Below are 23,164 nucleotides of genomic sequence, written 5' to 3' on the forward strand. Positions count from 1 at the left end.
GTTGGTATTTTTAGGAAGAACTTAACCCTTGTGTTCGAAAGCTGTTACCGTTCATGGTGTTCACGTGTCAATTCTGACCCATGATTTATCTCAGTCCAAAATAATGACTATCATCCAATATTGTTTTAATTACATCATAACTAACTCATTATGCATTCATAACCGTAGAATCCTGTTGTTTTTTTATTTTATGGCCCCCAAAAACATTACATCACATATTTAAGTAAAGCATGTGATTCAATTCACTCATTATATTTCCTATAGTGAAGACAGTGGATCATTACGTTATCTGACTATAATAGGCTCATATTAGAATACAATCTCCTCAAAAAAAGTTTTCAATTATTGTTATAGTGGGTGGGGGGAGGTGTCTAAAGTCAAAGATGAATCTTGATTGGGCCAAATTTGACCCCGAGTCACCCAAACAATTCTGCTGGGTCTTCCCAGACCTGAACACCAAATTATACACTTTTCTTTTTAGAGACCTTCAGACTTGGCTAAAATTGTCCAAATCAGTTTTGTAGTGCTTACTGTATATAGCTGTTGTGGAGGATATCATGAAGCCTTGCTCCGTAAAAAAAAACTAGAGCGTAGTTATTATACAATTGTAACTTGAAACGGGTCACGGGAGACCCGAACACAACATAAGGGTTAAAAGCAGAATCAACAATAAATTAATACGTGCTTCACTTGTCCATCCACTGCATGCGCGTCTTTCTGTTTAGTTCAGTATCTGTATATTATTGGCACAATAAACCACAACCCACAAACATACTCACTTGAAAGCAGACCTTTATACATATTTACAAAAAGAAAAAGACTCGCATGATGAGAGGATATCAGTTTAAGACAGTTTCATTCCTGCAAAGCAGTCGTTGTGGAATATCACACAAGAGAAATATTGACACTGAGATGTAATTACAGGAAAACAGAGTGAAACACAAGAGGCCGTTGTAATGAAAGAGGAGCAGCTCTGCACTTACGTCTTAAATATTTAAAATGGTGCGCAATAAAAATGTGTCTTAGGACCTCTGCCTCCTACTCGTGTGCTGTTTGGATCTGACACAAATAAAGACTTACACACACATTACACACTCATACTCACACTATCTCCTCAGGCTGAACACCATACACGCCTTGAGGTTGGATTTGATGCTTGCTTGTCAATATATTTGACCAGCCTGTATTTTGTATTTGCCAAGCCTAACTTACATACCATTAGCTTTTGTAATGTAATGAACAAAACCATTTGTTTAACTCTCTTCATGAAAAGTTAAACAGTCCTTTAGGTTTATGACGATTTTTAAATGTTTTTTTCCGACAAGGTAGCTGCACTTCCTGTTTTTAATCTTTTTGCTAAGCTAAACAATTTCCGCGGTAGCTTTACGATGAAATAAGAATTGTATTAATGTACTCAGCAAAATAAAAATAAACATATGTTACAATTTTAACTATTCTTTGTAGATAGATTGGTATTTTTTAACTGAATTGGATGATAGCTCCAAAAATGTTGGCAAAGATATTTCAGATGTATTTTGTTAGCATTAGCGACAGCTTCCATGAGGGAATATGCTAATATCTAAAGGCTTGGAGTCATTGGATATGTTGAATTGGATGCTAACAATGTAACTGCCACTTTTATGTTGGTTACAAAGTGTTTACATTTTATTACAATTATGGATAGTTATTTTTCGTGTACAGAAAACAGCAATATCATGTTTACAATACCATTTTTACTCAATGAAGAACCTCATTGAGATATAGGATGCTAATGGATAGCAGAAGCTAAGAAAGAAAAGCTAAACTTTCTCTTTCTTGACATTTATGTTGTTGTTAACATTTATCAGCCCAGTTAGTAGCCTATGTCAATGTCTACGACTCATAACAATATTTACTTTTCATAACCTACATTTCAGATTTGCCAGCTGTCTGAGAACACACTGGATCCTACTGCCAGCTTCACACTCACACCCTTTCATTTTGAGGTGTGTCTGCACCTGACACTTTTAACATAAACTCTCTCTTTCTTTACTCAAATACACATTCAGAAGTAGCTCAGCGCTGGTTAGCTCTTTCATGTGGCCAGAGCCAAGAAAGCCAAGGAGCCCAGCCCATGTTAATTTTCTGCTCTAAGTCAGTCTGGTTTATTTTTCTTACAGCATCAAAAGTGTCTCCGATCCATTGCTGAGATCCCTGTTTGGCAGATTTACTGGCTGGCCCCTGCATTTCAGCTCCACTCACTCCGATCCTACTCTGACAAACACACACAGATCTATACTTTACAAGAACACACACAAATATTCAGAAATACATACAACCAGCAGTGCAAAGGGTTCAGGATCCTGCAGGACCCAGCATGGGTAATATGTAATCTAATATGTGCAGAATTGCGTGCATGACTTCATCGTTGTTGGGTGAAATTAAATATATGGAGATATTGGAGGCTGTAATTGTTGGACTAAACCAGGCATGGATAGTCTTCCCGTGAAGTAAGTTTTAATTAAATTAGTTGTCTTGCTTTCTCCATGTCCCTCTATTCTTACTGTTTATTAAAAATCTGAGTTCAGAAGTTTCAGCATTTGGTTTCTATTAGTTGTTCTGAGGAACTGTCAGAGAAACAGGAAGACAAAGCATCACATTTGGAAAGAAAAGTGTAGTTCCTGCTGCTTTTTAAATGCTTGCCTTATGGGACGGTTAAAAAGATAAAATAACCGTGGTTGCAGGCAGGTACAATCTGAATTTCCACAGGTGGGAGTGGAAAGGTGCGTCAAGAGAAACAGATGGTAACATTTGGAGATTTTACAAAACAAAAAAATACTGTGCAGAGTTCAATGTGTGGGCATACAAACATACAGTACATACATACAAAGACAAACCAACACAAATGTTAAATTAGCAGCCTGTTTGTGAGACATCATGGCTGAATTGGCAAAAAATTACCACAAAATATCTGACCTCACAACTTCTGAAACAAGCTGTTTCATTCCAGACTAAACAAATAAATACCAATAAGAAAAAGTTAAATAGAGGTGGAACGCTTTGTGTTGGTTTAACATTTAAACATTTAGAGAAAATCACAATTTACTGCCTTGGAAAGTCACTGTAGTCGTCTAAATCCCTCACGTCAGAGTCCACTTGACGCCAGTCCTGTTCAGCACTTTCTCAGGTTCCACTTTGTATAATAAAGGCGTCTTTATTAAACATCGGGCCTGCTTCATAATTTACAACCAAATGTCATTACCAGCTGCAGCTACGGGACCAGCGGTATATTACTCCACAGTTTTAATTTGGCTGGAACCCACACAAAGTCACCAACGGCCCATTTTAGGTCCAAAGCCATGGGTAAAACATGCATTTTCTGTACAAAGTCTATTGGCATTTCAGTTCACACCTCAATCCTCAATGAAAACATATTTTTAAAAGCATCTCGATATTTTACTCAGACATGTTCAAAGTTCAGCAAAAACAGATTCTTTTTAAATAGCCTCTAGAGGTTTTCAAGTGCTAGAAATATCATTTAAAATACTACCAATTAAAATATCCGTGCCTTTTGCCAAATAACCCTTGTTATGTTAATCTAAAAGCGAGATTTCAAGAAACTTAAATAGCAAATATTCAAATGTGTACATTGGTGTGCAGATGTTACTTTTGTCCTACAATAAACATGTTTTCTAAATCTGTACACTGTACTCATGTGGGAGAGCAGGGAAACTAAACCAACACCCAGAATAGGATTTTCTCTGACGTTATAAAACCCACCAGATCTACTAGGTCCTTATTTTCTGTTCACTTTTTCCCACACCTTTATTCAGCTGCGTGGCCGTGCCATAAATGAACACTACCAGCCAACATTTCTGAAGCTTTCAGGAGAACGGAATGGAAACATCTCCTGTCGCGAGTGTGTAAAAGAAGATGTGTAACCTCATCAAAGCTGTCGCCCTGCACACTCAGACCCCACCTATCTGAAGAAATAACTCTCTGTACTGTAGGTGAATTGTTGGTATATAGTAAACTATCATTTTGGTTAAAAATATGCATAATCAGTGCTATTTACCTTCTTAAAGGTCTTTAAACAAAATATCACTGCTGATTATTTCCCCAAAAATACCGTTAAACTTATTTTGACAGTGAACAATAGTTTACTTTTTGTCCCCATGTTTTCACTTTCCAACAACAAAGCTAGACAATCAAAATGTTTTGAGAACACCAAGGATGGACTGTCCTTGAAACGTGAACGCCACACATAGCAACGTTTGTAAAATGCTGATTGCAACTTTCGAAATAATTTTGCATGTTCCTGTGCGATGGTTTTCAAAGTAATGTAATGGAAACCAGTGTCTGCCTGGAAGGTACGAAATCAATCTTAAAGACATCTGTTCTGCTATGGAGGATAATTGGCAGACTCGATATGACTTATGATCAAACATGCAGAGCCACCGGTATGGTGCTTTAAGGCAGCAATCATTTCAGAAGGGTTGGATGATTTTTCAAATGTGGAATATCTACGTTTGGATTTTTTTTTCTCTGTAGAGGCTACACATCCAAAATCCCATGTCCTTGTCACGACAGGTAAACTGAGACGTGTTGCTTCATCCTTCATTCTACACGCTACGCAGCCTAAGGGTTTCTACTTTTTCCTTTTTATTCACAAGTCTTTTGTCCAAGTGTCTCTGTTGTTCTCCCCCTCCTGTACATACTTCAGTCAGACAGTTTGTCACTATAATGAAAGGATGCCTTTTTTGTTTGTAGATAAGTGCATGCGCATGTCATAGTCTCTTTATGTACAGTGTGTGTGTATCAGTGTATAAGTTAAGTGTGTGTACGTGTGTGGACGTTTATGTGTGTGTTTTTTTAAGTCACTTAAATCCGCCCTCCTGTTCCGCTACACATTCAAGCGCTCCTTGGTGCCCTCTGCTGCGGCTTGCTCCTGCTCTTCCTCCCCGCTGCTCTTCCTCCCCCTCCCCCTCCACCTCCTCTTCCTCCCCCGTGCTTGTGCCTCTCCCCCTTCTCTTTCTCCTTCTTCTGCTCCACCTTGATTTCAGTGTAGTGACGGTGGTTGCGTGGGGGGCGGTATCCTAGCGCCTTGCAGTGCTGGCCGATGTTTCCGGGGTGAACCAGCGCCATCACGTCTTCGTACCAGGGCTGGCTCCCTGTGCTCTGATAGGATGAGGCGGACCAGGAAGCGAGGACGCGATTAGCCGAGGGGCTCCAGACGGCGAGGCGCACTGTGACGGCGGTCCAGTGGTAGCCGTGCTCCTCCACCTGGCAGTGGTAGACGCCACCGTGAGTCAGCTCAGCTCGACGAATCAGGACGCCCCGTTCAATTACCACCAGCTGGTCACCTGTCACCACCTGGGGGGAGAGACAGAGGGCATTTTTTTAAAAAGGTTGCAACCTGCGTTCTTTATTCAAATACAGTACATGGGTGGTATAGGTATTTGAGAGTATCTTTAAGTGTTGAACAAACTGTGTATCTTGTCATATTCTCATTGTATTTTCTTTTTTGTATATTTATATTTTTTAACATATTCATTTTACTTTTATAATAATTTTTAAACTAGTTCCATAACATCACATTATTACATGTCATAGCCTGACACTTTTATCCTAATGGACACTATACACTTCAATAACGTAGACATGCCTACATGTGCCATTATACACCAAAGTAAATTCTAGTATATGTAAACTTAATTGACATTAAATCTGATTCAGATTTTCATATTGATATTTGATATTGTCCAGAAACAAGGGTAAGGCATGTGTGTGTGTGTGTGTGTGTGTGTGTGTGTGTGTGTGTGTGTGTGTGTGTGTGTGTGTGTGTGTGTGTGTGTGTGTGTGTGTGTGTGTGTACCTGGTTAAGTTCGGGGCTGTTCTCCCCTGCCTGTTTGTACCAGGTAACAGCAGCGTGTCTGGATCGGGGGAGACACTCAAGATAAGTGCTGTTGCCCTCAGCAACCATCATTATCCTCTGCTCCGCCTCCACCTGCAGCCCGGCTGAGTGACAGCAAAGGACAGATGTGACAGGTTAGAGATATGCTTTCTTATTTCCCTGTTCAGATTGCTTTCCTTCTTGTTGCAGAAAAACATTATTTTGTCAATGTATCACTGATCTTTATGTGGCTTATTCACAAAATGCATGTTCTTTGCAGGTTTTGCTCATTGTGAAGCTTGTTTTAATTCTAAGGAAGGAGGGTCTCGTATGTTATGTAGTATGTAAAGCTCATCAGGTTTTCAATCACATAATTGTTACTTTTGGTTATATAAATAAAATGACTAGAATCATCTAAATGTATCTGTAGCTGAGGCATTATTAGAGATCAAGTATCACAGTCAATGCTTGCCAAAGGTTACACAACAGTGATTGTATTTGTTAGCATTTGTAACTGAACAAACACTTTAGAGTGAGTTAGCTCCTCACCTCCCTGTCTGACACACTGCGTGAGGGGATCCTCTTCCTCCCCTAAGTGACGAGCATTCCTTCTGTCGAGAGAAACACGTCAAATGACAGTAAACAAAGAGTTACAGCCTGATAGTTGATCTTGACGCTTAATACACCCTGTAAGGACAAAGTGTTGGACTTGGACTTACACTGACATTAGTAAGAAGGTTTAATTCACTTGGAAGTGGAAATGTTGGCTAATAAGTAATAATGGTGGCACTAGAGGAAAGGGCGTCGTCATCAAAATATTATCATTGGGAACTTTTATGGAAATATATCCAACTGTCATACTTGGAAATGGAATAGTGTTGGTCAAGTGGAAAAAATGCCTAACATTTAATCCTAAAGTAGTTTGGATGTGAATTTGAGTCACATTCTAGAGACTATCAACACATGTGGTTTGAATTTGATTGGAAGAGATTGACTCCATGTGTTTGTCCTTTATTTTTTCAGACATTAGTGGGATAAAAACATATCTTACATATTCCAATTAGTGCTGTTTGGAAGGACAGATCTAACCTGCGCACGGTGGGCATGTAGGGGCTGCAGGCGTGTCCGTCCCAGGTGCAGTATGGGTCTCGGGCGAGGCAGCACTCAGCACAGGCCTGACCGTACAGCTCACACTGGTACAGGGCCAGCTGGGAAACACCCTCCCTGGAGCCCACAAACAACCACTGCTGGAGGAGGAGGAAGTGAGAGGGGGGGATGATGTATAGGAATACAGATGTACGGAAAAACAGTGGACATGGATGGTGGAAGAGAAGACGGAGAGAGGAAAGGGAAAAAAGAAGTAGGAAAGAAGAGGAAAGTTATAAATGAAGAAGAGCCCAGAGAGAAAGAGGGCATTCAGTTTGCTCCCGTGAAACAGGGAGAAGTATTGACTATCAAGCAGATACATCTGCACTGCGAGTCACACATCCATCTCACGCTGTAACAATGTCAGTGTGTGGCCACAGAGTGTGTGTGTGTGTGTGTGTGTGTGTGTGTGTGTGTGTGTGTGTGTGTGTGTGTGTGTGTGTGTGTGTGTGTGTGTGTGTGTGTGTGTGTGTGTGTGTGTGTGTGTGTGTGTGTGTGTGTGTGTGTGTGTGTTGAAGACACATCATGATGCTTGCTTCTATAATCTTGACACGTGTAGGCGAGTGTGAGCAAGCGTTAGATTCTTATTTCATGAAACTCAGACTATTTTAAAAATGCAAAGGGTGTTTCTATGTGTGTGTGTGTGTGTGTGTGTGTGTGTGTGTGTGTGTGTGTGTGTGTGTGTGTGTGTGTGTGTGTGTGTGTGTGTGTGTGTGTGTGTGTGTGGCATATCATCATTACTGCACCGACTGAGGTTGGGTAACCATAGCAACTGGTGATGAAGCTGTCCTTGGAGATACAAGGTGGAGAGATGAGTGATAAGTGTGATGTTGTGTGTGTGTGTGTGTGTGTGTGTGTGTGTGTGTGTGTGTGTGTGTGTGTGTGTGTGTGTGTGTGTGTGTGTGTGTGTGTGTGTGTGTGTGTGTGTGTGTGTGTGTGTGTGTGTGTGTGTGTGTGTGTGTGTGTGTGTGTGTGTGTGATGTAGTTTGGAAGTTTTAAAGTTTCTGTCTCTCTCAAATCTGTTACCTTTTTCTTTGAGAGCGTCATGGCTGTCACGGGTGATTTGTGCTGCGAGGAAAAGACAAAGAAAATTGAGTTTAAATTGAGACAAAGACAGAAATACACTGGCTCGAAGAAAGAGACAAACAGAAAGACAGACACACAGATATAAATGTCAACTAAAATATTGAATTTGTTTCTATGGAAAAATAAGGAATGTGTGGGTGCGCCTGCAAACCACAATAATGTTAAACAGTCTTATATTATTTACAGAACTGATCTCATCATCTGGTTATCATCCATTTCCCTTTATAAGGGCTTAACAAAGCACAAGCTTCACAGTGAAGAGCATTAAAAAGAACCTCAGACCTCACTTAGACAAAGAAATCTCGACCACATCAGTCGAGAGTGAAAACAGAGCCTTCATTTGAGCCTCCGTTGGACATAATATTGAGCAGAACTAACTGTGAATATTGTGAACTGTGGTTAGAGGAATCATAATGTACTATAGTCTGACAAGATATCTATGAGGCGTGTGGCGCAGTGGATAGAGCTGGTCACAGGTTCAAACCCCACTGCAGCCAGCATGTAGTTGTGTCCCTGTGCAGACACTTCGCCCCACATTGCTCCTGTGGGGATTGTCCACAGTATTGAGTATGTAAGTCGCTTTGGTTAAAAGCGTCTAACATGTAATGTGCAAAACACAGTGTTAAAATGTGTTACAGTCTTGGTGCAGTTACTTTTTAGATAAAAGCTTTTACTTAATTTCCTGTTTAATGGTATATATGGGTGAAGATTTAGGTATGATAAACAGAACAAAAAAGATTATTTCATGCATGCTTTACTATATTTCAGATACTTTGCAACGTAAGCATTGATGTCAAAGTGCTTCAGACTGTTTAAGCTATTGGTTGCCATTTATATGCATATCATATGAACAGCAGATCGTTTTTAGTGTAGAACACAATGTTTGCATTTATTTCGGTCGCATGGCAATGCAGTCTAATGTGCAGACTTATTTAAAAGGTCTGTGCTGCATTACCTCTTGACAATAACGTAACTGTTTAAGCTTGAAGAGCCTGATACTTGAGTTTTAAACCGCAAAGAAATGGTTAGAAAATTGCTGCGTGAAAGCCAGGAAAAAAACATTTAGAAAGCAGTTTATAATAAATGGGTTGGAACATACACAATGGTATGGAGATAGCACTGTGTTTTGTTCAGAGGGGGCTGTACCTGGAAGACCTGCATCTGCTCCAGAGTGACCTCCTGACCCTGACCGTGTTCTCTGGGGAGATGGATGGCCTTCAGCACGAGGCCCGAGTCTGCAGAAGTATACAAAAATATCTTATCCATTGTGAAAAAAACACACACATTAGAGTAAAAGCGCAGGGTAAAGGTCCAGCAAAGACAATTTACCCGTGCCGATGAACAGGACGTCGTAGGTGCCGTCCACGGCCTCCACTCTGTCCACCAGCAGTTTGCTGAATTTGTAGTGAACACCCACTCTGACCAGGAGGGGGCGCTCTCCCAGAGGCAGCACATTTTCCTGAAACACAGTCACAGTTTAGGGTTTTGAATTTTAAAATGCAAAACATGTGGACGAACAATGGGGTTTGTTTTATAAAGTTTTCTCATATTTAACAACGCTAATTGCATTTCTAAATTCCACATATGAATTGGGACAAATAAAAGAGGTTTGAGGCCATGCAAAACTAGAGTGCAATCTAATTGAATAACATTGTTGTAATTTAAAACAGTGAACTATCATTTGTACCTGCAGCAGGGGGTGAGTCCTGCTGAAGAAGATGACGTCGTCAGGATATTCTCTGGTGGAGCTGTAACTTCCATAAGTGCTGCTGGGACACTACGAGAAGAAAGAAGAAAGTAAAAGAGCGAACAACACAACATGGCACGTGTGGAAGACATGGAGTTTTTGTATTCATGCCTGAAGGAGTAACTTACAGTTCCTGGTCGCGGGTAAGGCACCTTGCCCGTAAACTCTGCCCACTTATACTGAGGCCCCTCCTTATGAAGGAAGTTTCCTTTGAAAGCCCGAACAACATCCTCCATCCGGTAGACGCACACTGCTGAACCATTCAGGATATCACTGCGGAGACATGAGAGAAGGGGAACTGTTAGTCCCTGCGGCGCACATGAATAAAAACATAAACTGAGCAGGTCTTTTAGTAATTCACTTGAGCAGTTACCGTGGTCCTAAAGCAGTGCATTAAATAGGAGAGTGATGTAGTGTGTGCACTGCATGGAGGCTGTGAGTCATTGTGGCTTTCTCAGCTGGAACGCATCAATTCACTGAGCATGGTCCAACCCAAAGTCCAGCCTGGATGAATGCGCTGCTTTCAGCACATCATGGTTAGGATTTTTGCCTAAGTGTATCTGAACTACAGAAGGCAGTTGATGAGCAGAGCTGCTAGAAACAGAGCAGGGAGAAAGGCAGGGCTGTGATCATGTGACTGACACATACAGTTTCTTTAGTCTCATGTTGCTCTGGAGAGAGTGTGTAAAAGTACTTGGCAATAAACTGGATTCTGATTCTGAAACAAACCACATACTGCATATGATAGATGGTCAATCAAATGAAGAAATACAAAAACTAAATGATACAAGTAACAGTGAGGGATCTGCAGCCTGTGCACTTAACTTCCTCACAGGGGCACAAACGCCTGTGTGTGCATTCATGGTTGAGCAGAGGGAGAGGTTTCCATTCAGAGGCGATGACCTCTCTGCATCCTGCAGCTCTGTGGTGGGGACCCCACCCTGGGTGATGCTTTGGATTTCTGTCCATTCCCCGCTGAGATTTCAGACACTTTCCAAAAGCCAGAAGCGGACCCCGCTCCGCCGGCCAAGTGGCGTCATACCTCTGTTGCTACTGTGGGGCCCTGGCTGCAGCTCTGAGTTACTGTCAGTGCGTGAGGAGCTTCAGTACGTTTGGAAGAAATGAGAAAGTGCAGGCCTTCTTGTTGCTCACTCGCTCATATGTTCTGGATTTTCCTCTCTTTATAATACCTACCCCTTTTTTCAACCACTGCTTAGTTTTCAGTATATGTATTGTTTGAGTGTGAGACATTTTTTCTAACTAACTGGCTTCTATCGTGCAGTCTGATGTGCTTGCGTCATTGCTGTGAGCCAAAAACAATATTTGTTCTTCCTATTTGTTATGATTACCATTTTGTAGATACTAACAGAAAGCATATTGTCTATAGTGTCTAATCAAATCAGTATTGCTTCATATTTTGAACGTTTTGTTCAGGCATGTTTCACAGCCTGTTGTTTATCTGGTCTGATAGAGCATATTGCATTTTGAAATGTCTATTCCTGTGTTTCTCTTCATGTTTCATGTTGTCTCCTCAAACAATCCCAGAAAGAAAGGAACAATAAAGGGAGAACAAAGCGAATCCAATGCCTAGAAAAAAACATTTCATGCTACATTATCTCACACACTGTACATACTTTGTGCATTACAGTCGATACACTAATGATGATGATGAGAGGACGAAGGCTCACATGAGCTCATTACAATGAATGTGTTTCATTCATTGGTCACAGGGACGGTGGACTGTGTGTCTCTCCCAGTGTGTGACATCATCTCTGTCAGTGTGACATCGCATCATGTCACTATGTGAGCTTCTTCTCCATACAACATACACCTGTTTTATAGAAAAACAGTTTCTTTGTTTCTTATATCAACTTTTTCCTCTTTTAAAATAGTTTTTTTTTTTTTAATTATTATTATTGTTTTAGTATCCTCCATAAAAATGTCATCTTTCTGTCGGGTTGTGGATTATTGATCAGGTCAGTTGTGGCAAATCTTCACTGCATGAATCCTGAATAACTTAAACGTCATAATCATGTATTGCCTAATGCTGTCTTTAACAGTTTCAGTCCCCATGATCAATAATTGATTTCTAATTAAAAAAAAAAAAGATGTATACATTTATACCTAAGGGGCCTGTAGTAACTCACCTAGAGCTAAATGCCTTCTTTAAACTCAAGAGTATTTCCTTTTCCAATCAAAGTTAAATAGCATTTGCAGCTACCACATCCCAGCTCAGCCTCAATGTATCTATAGGGGTTGTAGGGTGGCTTGTTTATTTTTGTTATACATGTTTAACAGCAATCAATTCATCAAATGCTCTCACAAAAAAAGAAACAATCTGTTATTCACAGCTGTTGCAGGATTGTAATACTTCTGCCCAATCATTTTATGTATCCTGATCCTTTTCATAATAGTTATTTTGGTGGTGGCCTGAAGGGACGGGCTCTCAGTGTTTCCATCTATTTTCTTGCTTGGTTTAGCAACATTTGAGCCAGTGCTTGGAAAAGCTTTGGCAACATTAGGCTGTTGTTTAAGTTTGATCATCTTTTTCCAATCTTACCCACCCTGGATTAAATCACCGATGTGTCAATGTATTTCTTTCCCAACTATGAGCAATCTCTGTAGGAATGAAAACTCTCCACTCAGAGGAAATTCAAGACACTCCCAGTGCCATCATACTGGGACTCAAACAAGAGTGCACAGACGACAAAACGCTGTTTAATTGATCTAAAGCAGGGGTCTCCAACCTTTTTTAGGATGAGAGCTACTTTCAAAAAATAAAACGAGTCGTGAGCTACTTTTACTCCTCTTTTTTTGTTTTTTGCAGATTTATTATATTTAGCACATTTTCACATTATTATATTCTTACCTTTAACCTTTGTGTTCTGTTTGGATCTGTAGGACCCGTTTTCAGTGTTTACTAAAAGAAAACGTATGCAATTTAATGATTTTAACCTGCTTTATTTGGGGGCATGCTCCCCCGGGAAGATTTTTTTTTTTTAAATGTTGAAGTTAAATGCATCAATCTGGTGCACTTTGAGCACAACATGAATTTATTGATACAGCTCTCAACACTCAGATGATAGAGAGCTGTATACTTTTCAATAATCTCATAACTTTATAATTTAGGGTTTAATGTAATTGTAAATTCATTGTGCCACTGAAAAGACAATAACAACTCAGGAGGGAGCCAGTCTAGGGTTGCGTTCCAATAGTCCATTTAGCTTAGGAACCTTCCTAACCAAGTGAAATGACCCGGAAGTACGTTAGTGGCAGCCATGATAAGCGCCGTTCCAATTCTCCAAATGAAAGGAAAGGAGGTTTCAAACTTCCTTTATAACCTCCTTTAGCTTAGGAACCACTGGACCTCCCTTGACGAAAGGAGAGGAGAAAATGCTGCCCCACAATGCATTGCAGCCGCAGCATTTGCCGTCACTCAACAGTCGGCCGTTCACGGAAACAACCGATTATGACCGAGAAATGATATCATGAACGTTACGGTGCTTATTAAGCATTTTAAAATGTATGTGGTAAGTTGCCAAAGTGCTTTGTTCTGAACGTTCATCAGTATTATAATCAAAAAGAGAAATATGAACGTTAGTTTTTACTGAAATTATCAAATAAAGTCAACATTTCACAGTCTTTACTGAGCTGTGTGGGGTTTGTTCAACTTTTAAAAGATGTTTGAATGGTGATGTACACAGTGATAGATGTTAAGGACTAACGTTTATAATAAATACATTTGTATTGATTTTAAGATATTTTCATAGTTCATACAATCATACGTATTGGGATCATTTGTATTAATGTGGACCGGAGGGAGAGGGTGACGAACATAATTTCACTTTCCTTTTTTGTTTCAATTCCAACTTTGGTCCTGAAGAATATGTTTCTCTGTTGTCCACGTTCATAAAGCAAAGCAGCAGCATCAGAGCACGGTGCAGAGTCTCTAGATGAGTTTACAGTAGTCCCTCCTTCTTATTATATATCCATGTTGTAGTCCGCTATAGAAAACTGTAGTTTCCATAGTTTCCCCACAGCAGCAGACGCACATTCATGACGTCCGCTGGCGCATCATAAACACGTCAGATAGTGAAAGTGCATTCGGATTCTCTAAAGTACCGCAGTCTCTTCTCCTAAGTCCTTTTGAATTCTCCTATCCACTATCCCTTAACCCCGTGACGTTTCACTCAGAGGTCAAGGAATAGGAGATAGGGTTAGAATTTAGGAGCTGATTTTTGGATTATCGGAACGCAACCTTGATTTCCTTTTGAGGGCCACCAGCTGCAGAGAGTTAACTAATTAAAGGGGCGTGGCCTCACAGCTGTAAGAACTCAGCAATCAGGTGTCCATGTTAGGTAGCACTTTCCTGGAGCGTCAGACGAAGACTGACAAAGACAAAGGAGTCCTGCTGGAGTCAAAGACTGACAAATACAAAGGAGTCCTGCTGGAGTCACGAGGGACGCAAAGAGGAGGCAAATCCAACTTTGATTGAGCCAAGTATTGCTGGGGTTTTATTTTCTTTAGTTTTTTAGCCCCTCATGCTATAATTATGTGTATTTTCTCCATCCCTGTTTATGTGTCGTCTCGCAATTATCACTGGCCCTGTGTATCTCCTAATCGTTATAACCGGCCTGCTCTCGTCTATCCCACATGCTCCACTGACATCCAACATCTAGTTTCAGGCGGCCTGTGGAACTGCCAGTCAGCTGTTCCTAAGGCTGACTTCATTTCTGGCTACGCCTCCCTGCAGTCTCTGGATTTCCTTGCTCTCACTGAGACCTGGATTACTCCATCCAAGTCCAACACATCCACCCCAGCAGCTCTCTCCACAGCATATTCCTTCTCCCATACACACAGACCCACTGGCAGAGGAGGGGGCACTGGTCTCCTGCTCTCTCCCAAATGGAGCTTTTCTCTCTTCAAGCTACCTAACTTCACTCCTTCCACCTTTGAATTCCATGCCGTCACAGTAACCCATCCTATACAATTAACCATTGTTGTTCTCTACCGTCCACCAGGCGCCTTGGGGGACTTCTTGGAGGAGTTAGATCATCTCCTCTCACACATCCCTGAAACTGGCCCTCCCGCTGTACTTCTCGGAGACTTCAACCTCCAGACAGGGAAGACATCTGAACTAACATCTCTTTTAACCGCCTTTGCTTTCTCGCTGTCTCCATCCCCACCAACTCATAAAGCTGGCAATGTCCTTGATCTCATATTCTCAAGGAACTGCTCTACTTCTAACCTCTCTGTAAACCCGCTACACACATCCGATCACTTCTTCATTTCATTCTCTCTACCCCTTTCCAAACATAACAAACTAATCTCTTCTCATCCTGCACCTGTCCGCCGTAACCTTCGTTCCCTCTCCCCCTCTACCTTTGCCTCATCGGTGCTCTCAGCCCTCCCTTCATCTGACTCGTTCCAACTTCTGCCTCCAAACTCTGCTGCAGAAACTCTCCTCTCTACACTCTCATCCTCTCTGCACTCTCTCTGTCCTCTCACATCTCGGCAGCCTCGTCAGTCCCCTCCTGCTCCCTGGCTAAATGACGCACTGCGTGCTAATAGAACCGTCCTTCGGGCAGCAGAGCGGAAACGGTGGAAATACAAACACCATGACGACCTCCTAACCTATCAGGCTCTCCTCTTTCTCTGCTTCGATCTATCAGGCAAAAAGCACTTTCTTTCAAGATAAGATCCAATCTTCCTATTCCAATCCCAAAAAACTATTTTCCATCTTCTCCTCCCTCTTGGACCCTCCCAAAGCCCCTTCCCCCTTCTCCCTTCTGTCAAGCGACTTTGTTAACCACTTTGAAAAAAAGGTTGATGATATTCGCTCTTCTTTTTCTGACTCACCTTTACTCACCACTGGGTCACCTGAGCCACCTTCAACCGGCACACTAACCTCCTTTTCCCCTCTCTCTCCAAGTGAGGGTCTTACCCTCATTACCTCTGCCAACCCTACCACCTGTCCTCTGGACCCTATCCCTTCAAACCTCCTTCAGACTATCGCTCCTGATATTGTACCGTTTCTCTCCCATTTAATCAACACTTCTCTAACTTCTGGTCACTTTACAAACAGTCTCAAGGAGGCAAGAGTAAACCCTCTCTCAACCCGTCCGATGTTATAAACTACACGCCTGTCTCTCTCCTCCCGTTCCTGTCTAAAACGCTTGAACACGTTGTCTTTAAACAACTCTCCTGTTATCTCCATCAGAACAACCTTCTGGATCCGCATCAGTCTGGTTTCAAGGCAGGTCACTCAACAGAAACTGCCCTCCTTGCTGTCTGAGGAACTGCACACTGCTAAAACAGCCTCCCTCTCCTCTGTCATCATCCTGTTGGACCTGTCTGCTGCATTCGACACGGTGAATCATCAGATCCTCCTTCGCACTCTCCAATAACTTGGAGTTTCAGGCTCTGCACTTTCCCTCCTCACCTCATACCTCAAAGACCGCACCTACAGGGTAACTTGGAGAGGGTCCGAGTCCGACCCTTGTCAATTAACTACAGGGGTCCCTCAGGGCTCTGTTCTTGGTCCCCTCCTCTTCTCCCTGTACACAAACTCGCTCGGATCTGTCATTAGCCCGCATGGTTTTTCATACCACTGCTACGCTGACGACACCCAATTAATTCTGTCCTTTCCCCGCTCAGAGACCCAGGTCGTCGCACGCATCTCTGCTTGTCTAGCTGACATCTCTCCGTGGATGTCTGCTCATCACCTCAAGCTCAACCTTGACAAGACTGAAGCCCATCCGCTGTATGAGGCGTTTGTTTACATACAATATATATATATATAATAACAATAGAAAATCGTTACCACTCTTATTATTGTGGTCTTTCATTTTTTTATAGTCCTGCCTGAGTTTCTTTATTTTTACCCGGCATCCGTGTGCACTGTGCACGATTCCCAGCTCAAGTAGCGAACATCGCTCAAAACATTTGGAGTTGGGAACTGCTTTCTGTAGAAGCTGCTGTATCCCGTCCTTGGAGTAAATTGCCAGAAGCGCCGACACTTCCTCATCATTCCACCGCTCCGGTGTTGTAGTACGTGTGGTCATAACTGCTTTAAAGTACAAAAAAACTACTCGCTCAGGTGTGGATGTGGTTTTGTAGCGAGGAAAAAAATGGCTGCCTAACAAAACAAATTCAGAGTCTAACGGGGCGTGGTTTGCAATTCGCCCAGCCAATAGAAATAGAATAGAAATTGGCACTCTTTTGTCACCAGGTTCGTACCACCTCTCTAGCAGGGACTAAAAAGTACCAAAAGAGTTCCAAAAGAGTTCCCGGCACTGAGTAGTCCCGGCGGTGTGAACGCGACATTATTGGTACTAACGGAACTAAAGAACTAAAGTACCAGGGAAAGTCCTGCGGTGTGAACGCGGCTATTGGTACTTGCGTACCATGCTGCGAATGGATCTGGCCCTTCCTACATCCAGGACATGGTTAAACTGTACACCCCAGCATGTGCACTCCGCTCTGCATCAGCCAAACACCTCGCTGCACCCGCACTGCGAGGGGGACCCTAGTTCCCATCAGCAAAAACACGTGGGTTTGCTATCCTGGCTCCAAAATGGTGGAATGAGCTCCCCATTGAAGTCAGTACAGCAGATAGCTTACACACCTTCCGGCGCAGACTGAAAACTCATCTCTTTCGACTCCACTTCGAGCGATAGAATTACTAACAAAGAATTACTATCAAAGCACTTATATACTAATAAAGGACTGGCTTATCTAAAGCCAGTTGAGTAGCACTTGAAATGTTTTAGCTCTATGAAACCTGATGTACTTATATGATTCGATTTTCTTCAAGTTTGTATCTTCCTGGTCGAACGCACTTATTGTAAGTCGCTTGGATAAAAGCGTCAGTAATGTAACAATCCAAGTAATGTAACAATCCAAACATCTTTAGAATATGATTATAACAAATCATTTAAACTTGTTTATTCTTATCTTATGTTACCTAGTTAGCATTAATTATTTTTCATTAAGCATATTTTACTAATCACATAATTTTGAAATTGTTTTTTTTTTTTTTTACTCTCTTATAGTACACTTTATTTTTTACAACTATATTAAATAGATAATAGTGTGCTCTCTCTCTTTCTAGCTCACAGAGGCAGTGTGCTCCTCCGTGGCGATGACGGCTTGCGGTAATAAATAATAATAAACATATTTGTAAAGTGGGGGGACACAAACGGGATTTTGAAAAGTGGGGGGGACATGTCCCCCCTGTCATGCATGTGTGTGCGTCAAGTGCAATAAATATATATGCAATACACACACAGTAAAACTCTGCCCCTCATGTGCTGTATAGAATGGCACGACTAGGCTGTTCAATGGGGCTGATGTGTAGTGTAGATTCTGCCAGAAGGAAAGGTCACACTCCTTATGAAGCGGTGAAGTGCCGCTCCACACTTTTCTTCCCGACTGCAACGCTGGTCCCGCAAATCAAGCAAGAACGTGATTGGTCGATATTCATTGTGGGGTGGGGGGAGGAGGGATGTTAGATAGATATAGAGTTGTAGTAAGTAGATAGAGTTTGCTATGATTGAGGTTTCGTTTATGCATAGGGTAGATTATTTTAATTACATTTCCTTTTTTTTGTGTGTATTTTTTACATTTTGGATTTGCTTGGCGAGCTACTTATTGAGGGCTTGCGAGCTACCGGTAGCTCGCGATCGACGTGTTGGAGACCCCTGATCTAAAGTATATTCTATTGTTTTCTGCTTTACATTTGGTACAAACCTGGAAGTGGTGAACAGGCCATAGATGAGCGGGTTATTCTTGTCTTTGGCCTGGAGGATAAAGATGTCTTCTGCATTGAGAGAACAAGGAAAGGAGGAAGAGGAAGGAGACAAAGAGGTAAAACATTAGTATAGTATTCAAACTAATGGAGAAGTTTTGAGAAAAGTCACACCTGTATGAGGGTGTGTGACGTGTGCATCTATCAGTGTGACTGTGTGACTAATAGCGCTGGGCGAGCTGGCAGCATGGCTGACTGACTGCTGGAAATGAACCTGTAGCCATTAATTACAGGCCGCTGTGGGAGAGATGAGCACGGGATCCGCCACAGGAGAACAACACCTGCTGCGCACGCACACACACACACACACACACACACACACACACACACACACACACACACACACACACACACACACACACACACACACACACACACACACACACACACACACACACACACACACACACACACACACACGATCATAAAGCTGATATGTTTCTCTCACTCCGACTGCTGTGCCTAACGCAGCGCAATCAGGAGGAGTCGGTTATTGTCTCCATCTGTCTGTCTTAAAAACGTGTTGCATGAAAACGTGATCTCATACAACACTGGCAGTAGACTATAGATTTTTTTAATAGTCTTCTAGCAATTGAGTTACAAAAATGACTCCTTGGCGATGTTTATATAAACATATATAACAAAGTGAATAAGTTCTTTATTTATTTTTTCCAGTTGTTTTTCTCTTGCTTGTGTAAAGTGTTTTTTTCTATTGTAAGTGTCTTTGAGTACTTAGAAAAGCACTATTCAAATTAAATGAACTACACTGAACACAAATATAAACGCAACACTTTTGTTTTTGCTCCCATTTTTCATGAGATGAACTCAAAGATCTAAAACATTTTCTATATACACAAAAAAAACATTTCTCTCAAATATTGTTCACAAATCTGAAAAGATCTGTGATAGTGAGCACTTCTCCTTTGCCGAGATAATCCATCCCACCTCACAGGTGTGGCATATCAAGATGCTGATTAGACAGCATGATTATTGCACAGGTGTGCCTTAGGCTGGCCACAATAAAAGGCCACTCTGAAACGTGCAGTTTTGCTTTATTGGGGGGGTCCGAAAACCAGTCAGTATCTGGTGTGAGGGGTAGGGTTAGGGTAATGTTATGAATCGAGTGGTCCAAGGTGGTGGTGGGGTTATGGTATGGGCAGGCGTATGTTATGGACGACGAATGCATTTTATTGATGGCATTGTGAATGCACAGAGATACCGTGATGAGATTCTGAGGCCCATTGTTGTGCCATTCATCCACGACCATCACCTCATGTTGCAGCATGATCATGCACGGCCCCATGTTGCAAGGATCTGTACACAATTCCTGGAGGCTGAAAACATCCCAGTTCTTGCATGGCCAGCATACTCACCGGACATGTCACCCATCGAGCATGTTTGGGATGCTCTGGATCGGCGAATACGACAGCGTGTTCCAGTTCCTGCCAATATCCAGCAACTTCGCACAGCCATTGAAGAGGAGTGGACCAACATTCCACAGGCCACAATCAACAACCTGATCAACTCTATGCGAAGGAGATGTGTTGCACTGCGTGAGGCAAATGGTGGTCACACCAGATACTGACTGGTTTCGGACCCCCCCAGACCCCCCCAATAAAGCAAAACTGCACGTTTCAGAGTGGCCTTTTATTGTGGCCAGCCTAAGGCACACCTGTGCAATAATCATGCTGTCTAATCAGCATCTTGATATGCCACACCTGTGAGGTGGGATGGATTATCTCGTCAAAGGAGAAGTGCTCACTATCACAGATCTTTTCAGATTTGTGAACAATATTTGAGAGAAATGGTTATTTTGTGTATATAGAAAATGTTTTAGATCTTTGAGTTCATCTCATGAAAAATGGGAGCAAAAACAAAAGTGTTGCATTTATATTTTTGTTCAGTGTATTTATTATTACTAAGATATACGTATATCATACACCAAATCTGATTTGAAAAACGTTTAAAGAGATGGTGTATCAATGCATTGCACTTAATGTCCTTTTCGAATGAGAAATTACATTAATTATAGCTCTCTGAAATAACTCGGCACAATCAACAATCTCCACAGGAGGTCAGAATCAATCAGCTGCAGCATGGTAAATGAGAATTTACTTAAAATACTTTGATCACAAAAACGTTTAATTAAAAGCTATCCTGCAGAGCTTTTGATCTCTGGTGGTACGATAGAACTAGGCTTTGATGAGCAGGTCCCAGATTTGTTTCTATGTTTTTATATATCAGCATTACGTCCATCAAAAGTAAAGGGTTTATAATTAATGTTGGCAGACTTGGAGAAAAAAACATTAAAGTGGTCCCTGAGATGAACAAAGCAAACTGCTATTCCAAAAACTCCATATCCTATCATTGATCTCCTGGGGCTAATCACTGTTTTCAAATGAAAGTGCAAATGAAGCATGTCACAAATCAATTGAAATAATAATAAACAGACTGACAGGAATGAAAGAAATAAACAGATGGCAGCAGTCAGGAGAATAAAAAACATATTTTAAAAGTCTCTCACTAACAAACTAAATAACAAATAAAAAATACATAATTTGTTTCCAAGAAAACTCTACAGGGTCGGAGTGAATTCTTTTCTCACATTTGAAAAGGCTTATAGTTTAGTATTGTAAAGTATAGAACAGTATGCTATTGTATAGCATAGTATAGAATGGCATAGTTTAGTATAGTAAACTATTGAAGTATATATATATAGCACAGTACAGTTAAGTATAGTATGGTATAGTATAGTATAATTTTGTATAGCATTGTAAAGCATAGTATATTATAGTATAGTATAGAATAGTGTAGTCTAGCATAGTATAGTTTGTTAAAGTACAATATAGTATTGTAAATGATAGAATAGTATAGTGTATTATGTAAGGGATAATGTGCAGCGAGGGGGTCATTATGGGTTCAGGAGCCGGACGCGAAGCTTTAACTGTTCGACCGGGCTTCGACCGGGCTTCTTTCTGCAGATGTGAGAGCATAGTGTAGCATAGTATAGTATAGCAGTGTAGCATAGTTAAGCGTATTATAGTTTGGTATAGTTTGGTAAAGTATAGTATATAGTATAGGTAAGGATAATGTGCATATTACTTATATCACTACTTACTTCGAGTTCAGTTGACACATTACTAGCCCATTAATCAACAGGTTAGAATTACACATTTTGGGGCTCACAAATTGAAAGGAATCTTGGAACTGTTTTCTTGTGTTTAAAAATAAATCACAGTCGCAGAGACTTGAAATGCCAATCATATTTTCATCCTTTTTGCCCCTGTGTTTCTAGTGTTGTATAATTCAGTTGTCAGCTGTCACAGCACAGAGGCCGCACAGTTTATTTAGCTCACAGGTGTTTTGTTTTGCACTTTTGTCTCAGCTAAGAGTTGGGGATGTTTTCATCATCATATCACAACGGAGGAGAACAGAGCACTTTGTCTCCGGTGTGGCATGCTGTGATAACCTATAAATACACAACTTGACTCTGCTCCTAGGTTACGGCGGGACACATCACTTTAAAAGTCTTAGAAACTCTATAAAAAGGCACAAAGAGTTTTATAACCTTTGTAGCCGTGAAGGTTGAAATAAGATGTTTTAAAACAATGTTTGGGTGCGCTCTACACGTCTCTGATTTTATCCTCCTCTCCTTGTTTCCTCTCCGATGAAGCAGAAATGTTGTTGTGGTGGCGGAGACAGTGAAGCGTATCACTGTCCCCACATTCCTGATGTTCCCGCTGCTCTAGATGGCCTCCATGAAACTACAGCCCTGCAGGACGTCTAATCTCATCTCATCACACACACCACACACACACACACACACACACACACACACACACACACACACAACCACACACACACACACACACACACACACACCACACACACACACACACACACACACACACACACACACACATACACACACACACACACACGCACACACACACACACACACACACACACACACACACACACACACACACACACACACACACACACACACACATGCATGCACACACACAGGGATTCAGGAGCGCATACACATCAAACAAAGAGATATAAAAGCATGCATTGCCCCCCACACACACCAAGCAGCAGGGACCAGAGCACAGAGACGAACACATGCTGATACTGTACGTATAGACAGACACATATACAATCAGTAGGGCCCCTCAGGGCAGAGCAGAGAGGATTATGGGTAGTCTGCAGCCTGCAGCATATCACTCCTTCCATTCTTTATTTAAGGTTTCACTCCTTTATAATTAAGTTTGCTTTATCGCTTCTGCTTTTAGTAAATGACAAGGCAGAGGTCTCATTTGTGCATCTTTACTTCTGTTCTGGTCCTCTATCCTACATATGTTAGTCATATGGTAAATCATCCCTTCTTTTCTTCCACCTCCTTTCTATAATCTCTAACTAGTTTCCTTTCCTTCTCACATCTTCCAAAATATCTCCCTTCTTCTGTCATCAAAGCCATTATCTTGGCTACATTTTCTAT

General features: G+C 41.5%; 1 protein-coding gene across 2 annotated transcripts in view; it reads right to left on the minus strand.

Moving 5' to 3' along the window:
* Positions 1-774: 774 nt before the first annotated feature.
* Positions 775-23,164, minus strand: part of sema3h (sema domain, immunoglobulin domain (Ig), short basic domain, secreted, (semaphorin) 3H) — an 82,933-nt gene continuing 60,543 nt past the window's right edge. Inside the window, exons 9-18 of one of the 2 annotated variants that reach the window (XM_034087411.2) lie at positions 18,603-18,672; positions 9,980-10,124; positions 9,792-9,881; positions 9,434-9,563; positions 9,251-9,339; positions 8,045-8,086; positions 6,962-7,116; positions 6,422-6,483; positions 5,855-5,997; positions 775-5,352 (exon numbers count right to left, since the gene is read on the minus strand). In XM_034087411.2, the coding sequence (XP_033943302.1) occupies positions 4,891-5,352; positions 5,855-5,997; positions 6,422-6,483; positions 6,962-7,116; positions 8,045-8,086; positions 9,251-9,339; positions 9,434-9,563; positions 9,792-9,881; positions 9,980-10,124; positions 18,603-18,672 (1,388 nt within the window). In that variant the 3' untranslated portion in view covers positions 775-4,890. Of the gene's footprint in view, positions 5,353-5,854; positions 5,998-6,421; positions 6,484-6,961; positions 7,120-8,044; positions 8,087-9,250; positions 9,340-9,433; positions 9,564-9,791; positions 9,882-9,979; positions 10,125-18,602; positions 18,673-23,164 lie in introns of both variants that reach the window. The other variant, XM_034087410.2, reaches the window with a different exon arrangement.

This window comes from Pseudochaenichthys georgianus, chromosome 7 (genome assembly GCF_902827115.2).
Source record: "Pseudochaenichthys georgianus chromosome 7, fPseGeo1.2, whole genome shotgun sequence".
NCBI classification, from domain to species: Eukaryota; Metazoa; Chordata; class Actinopteri; order Perciformes; family Channichthyidae; genus Pseudochaenichthys; species Pseudochaenichthys georgianus.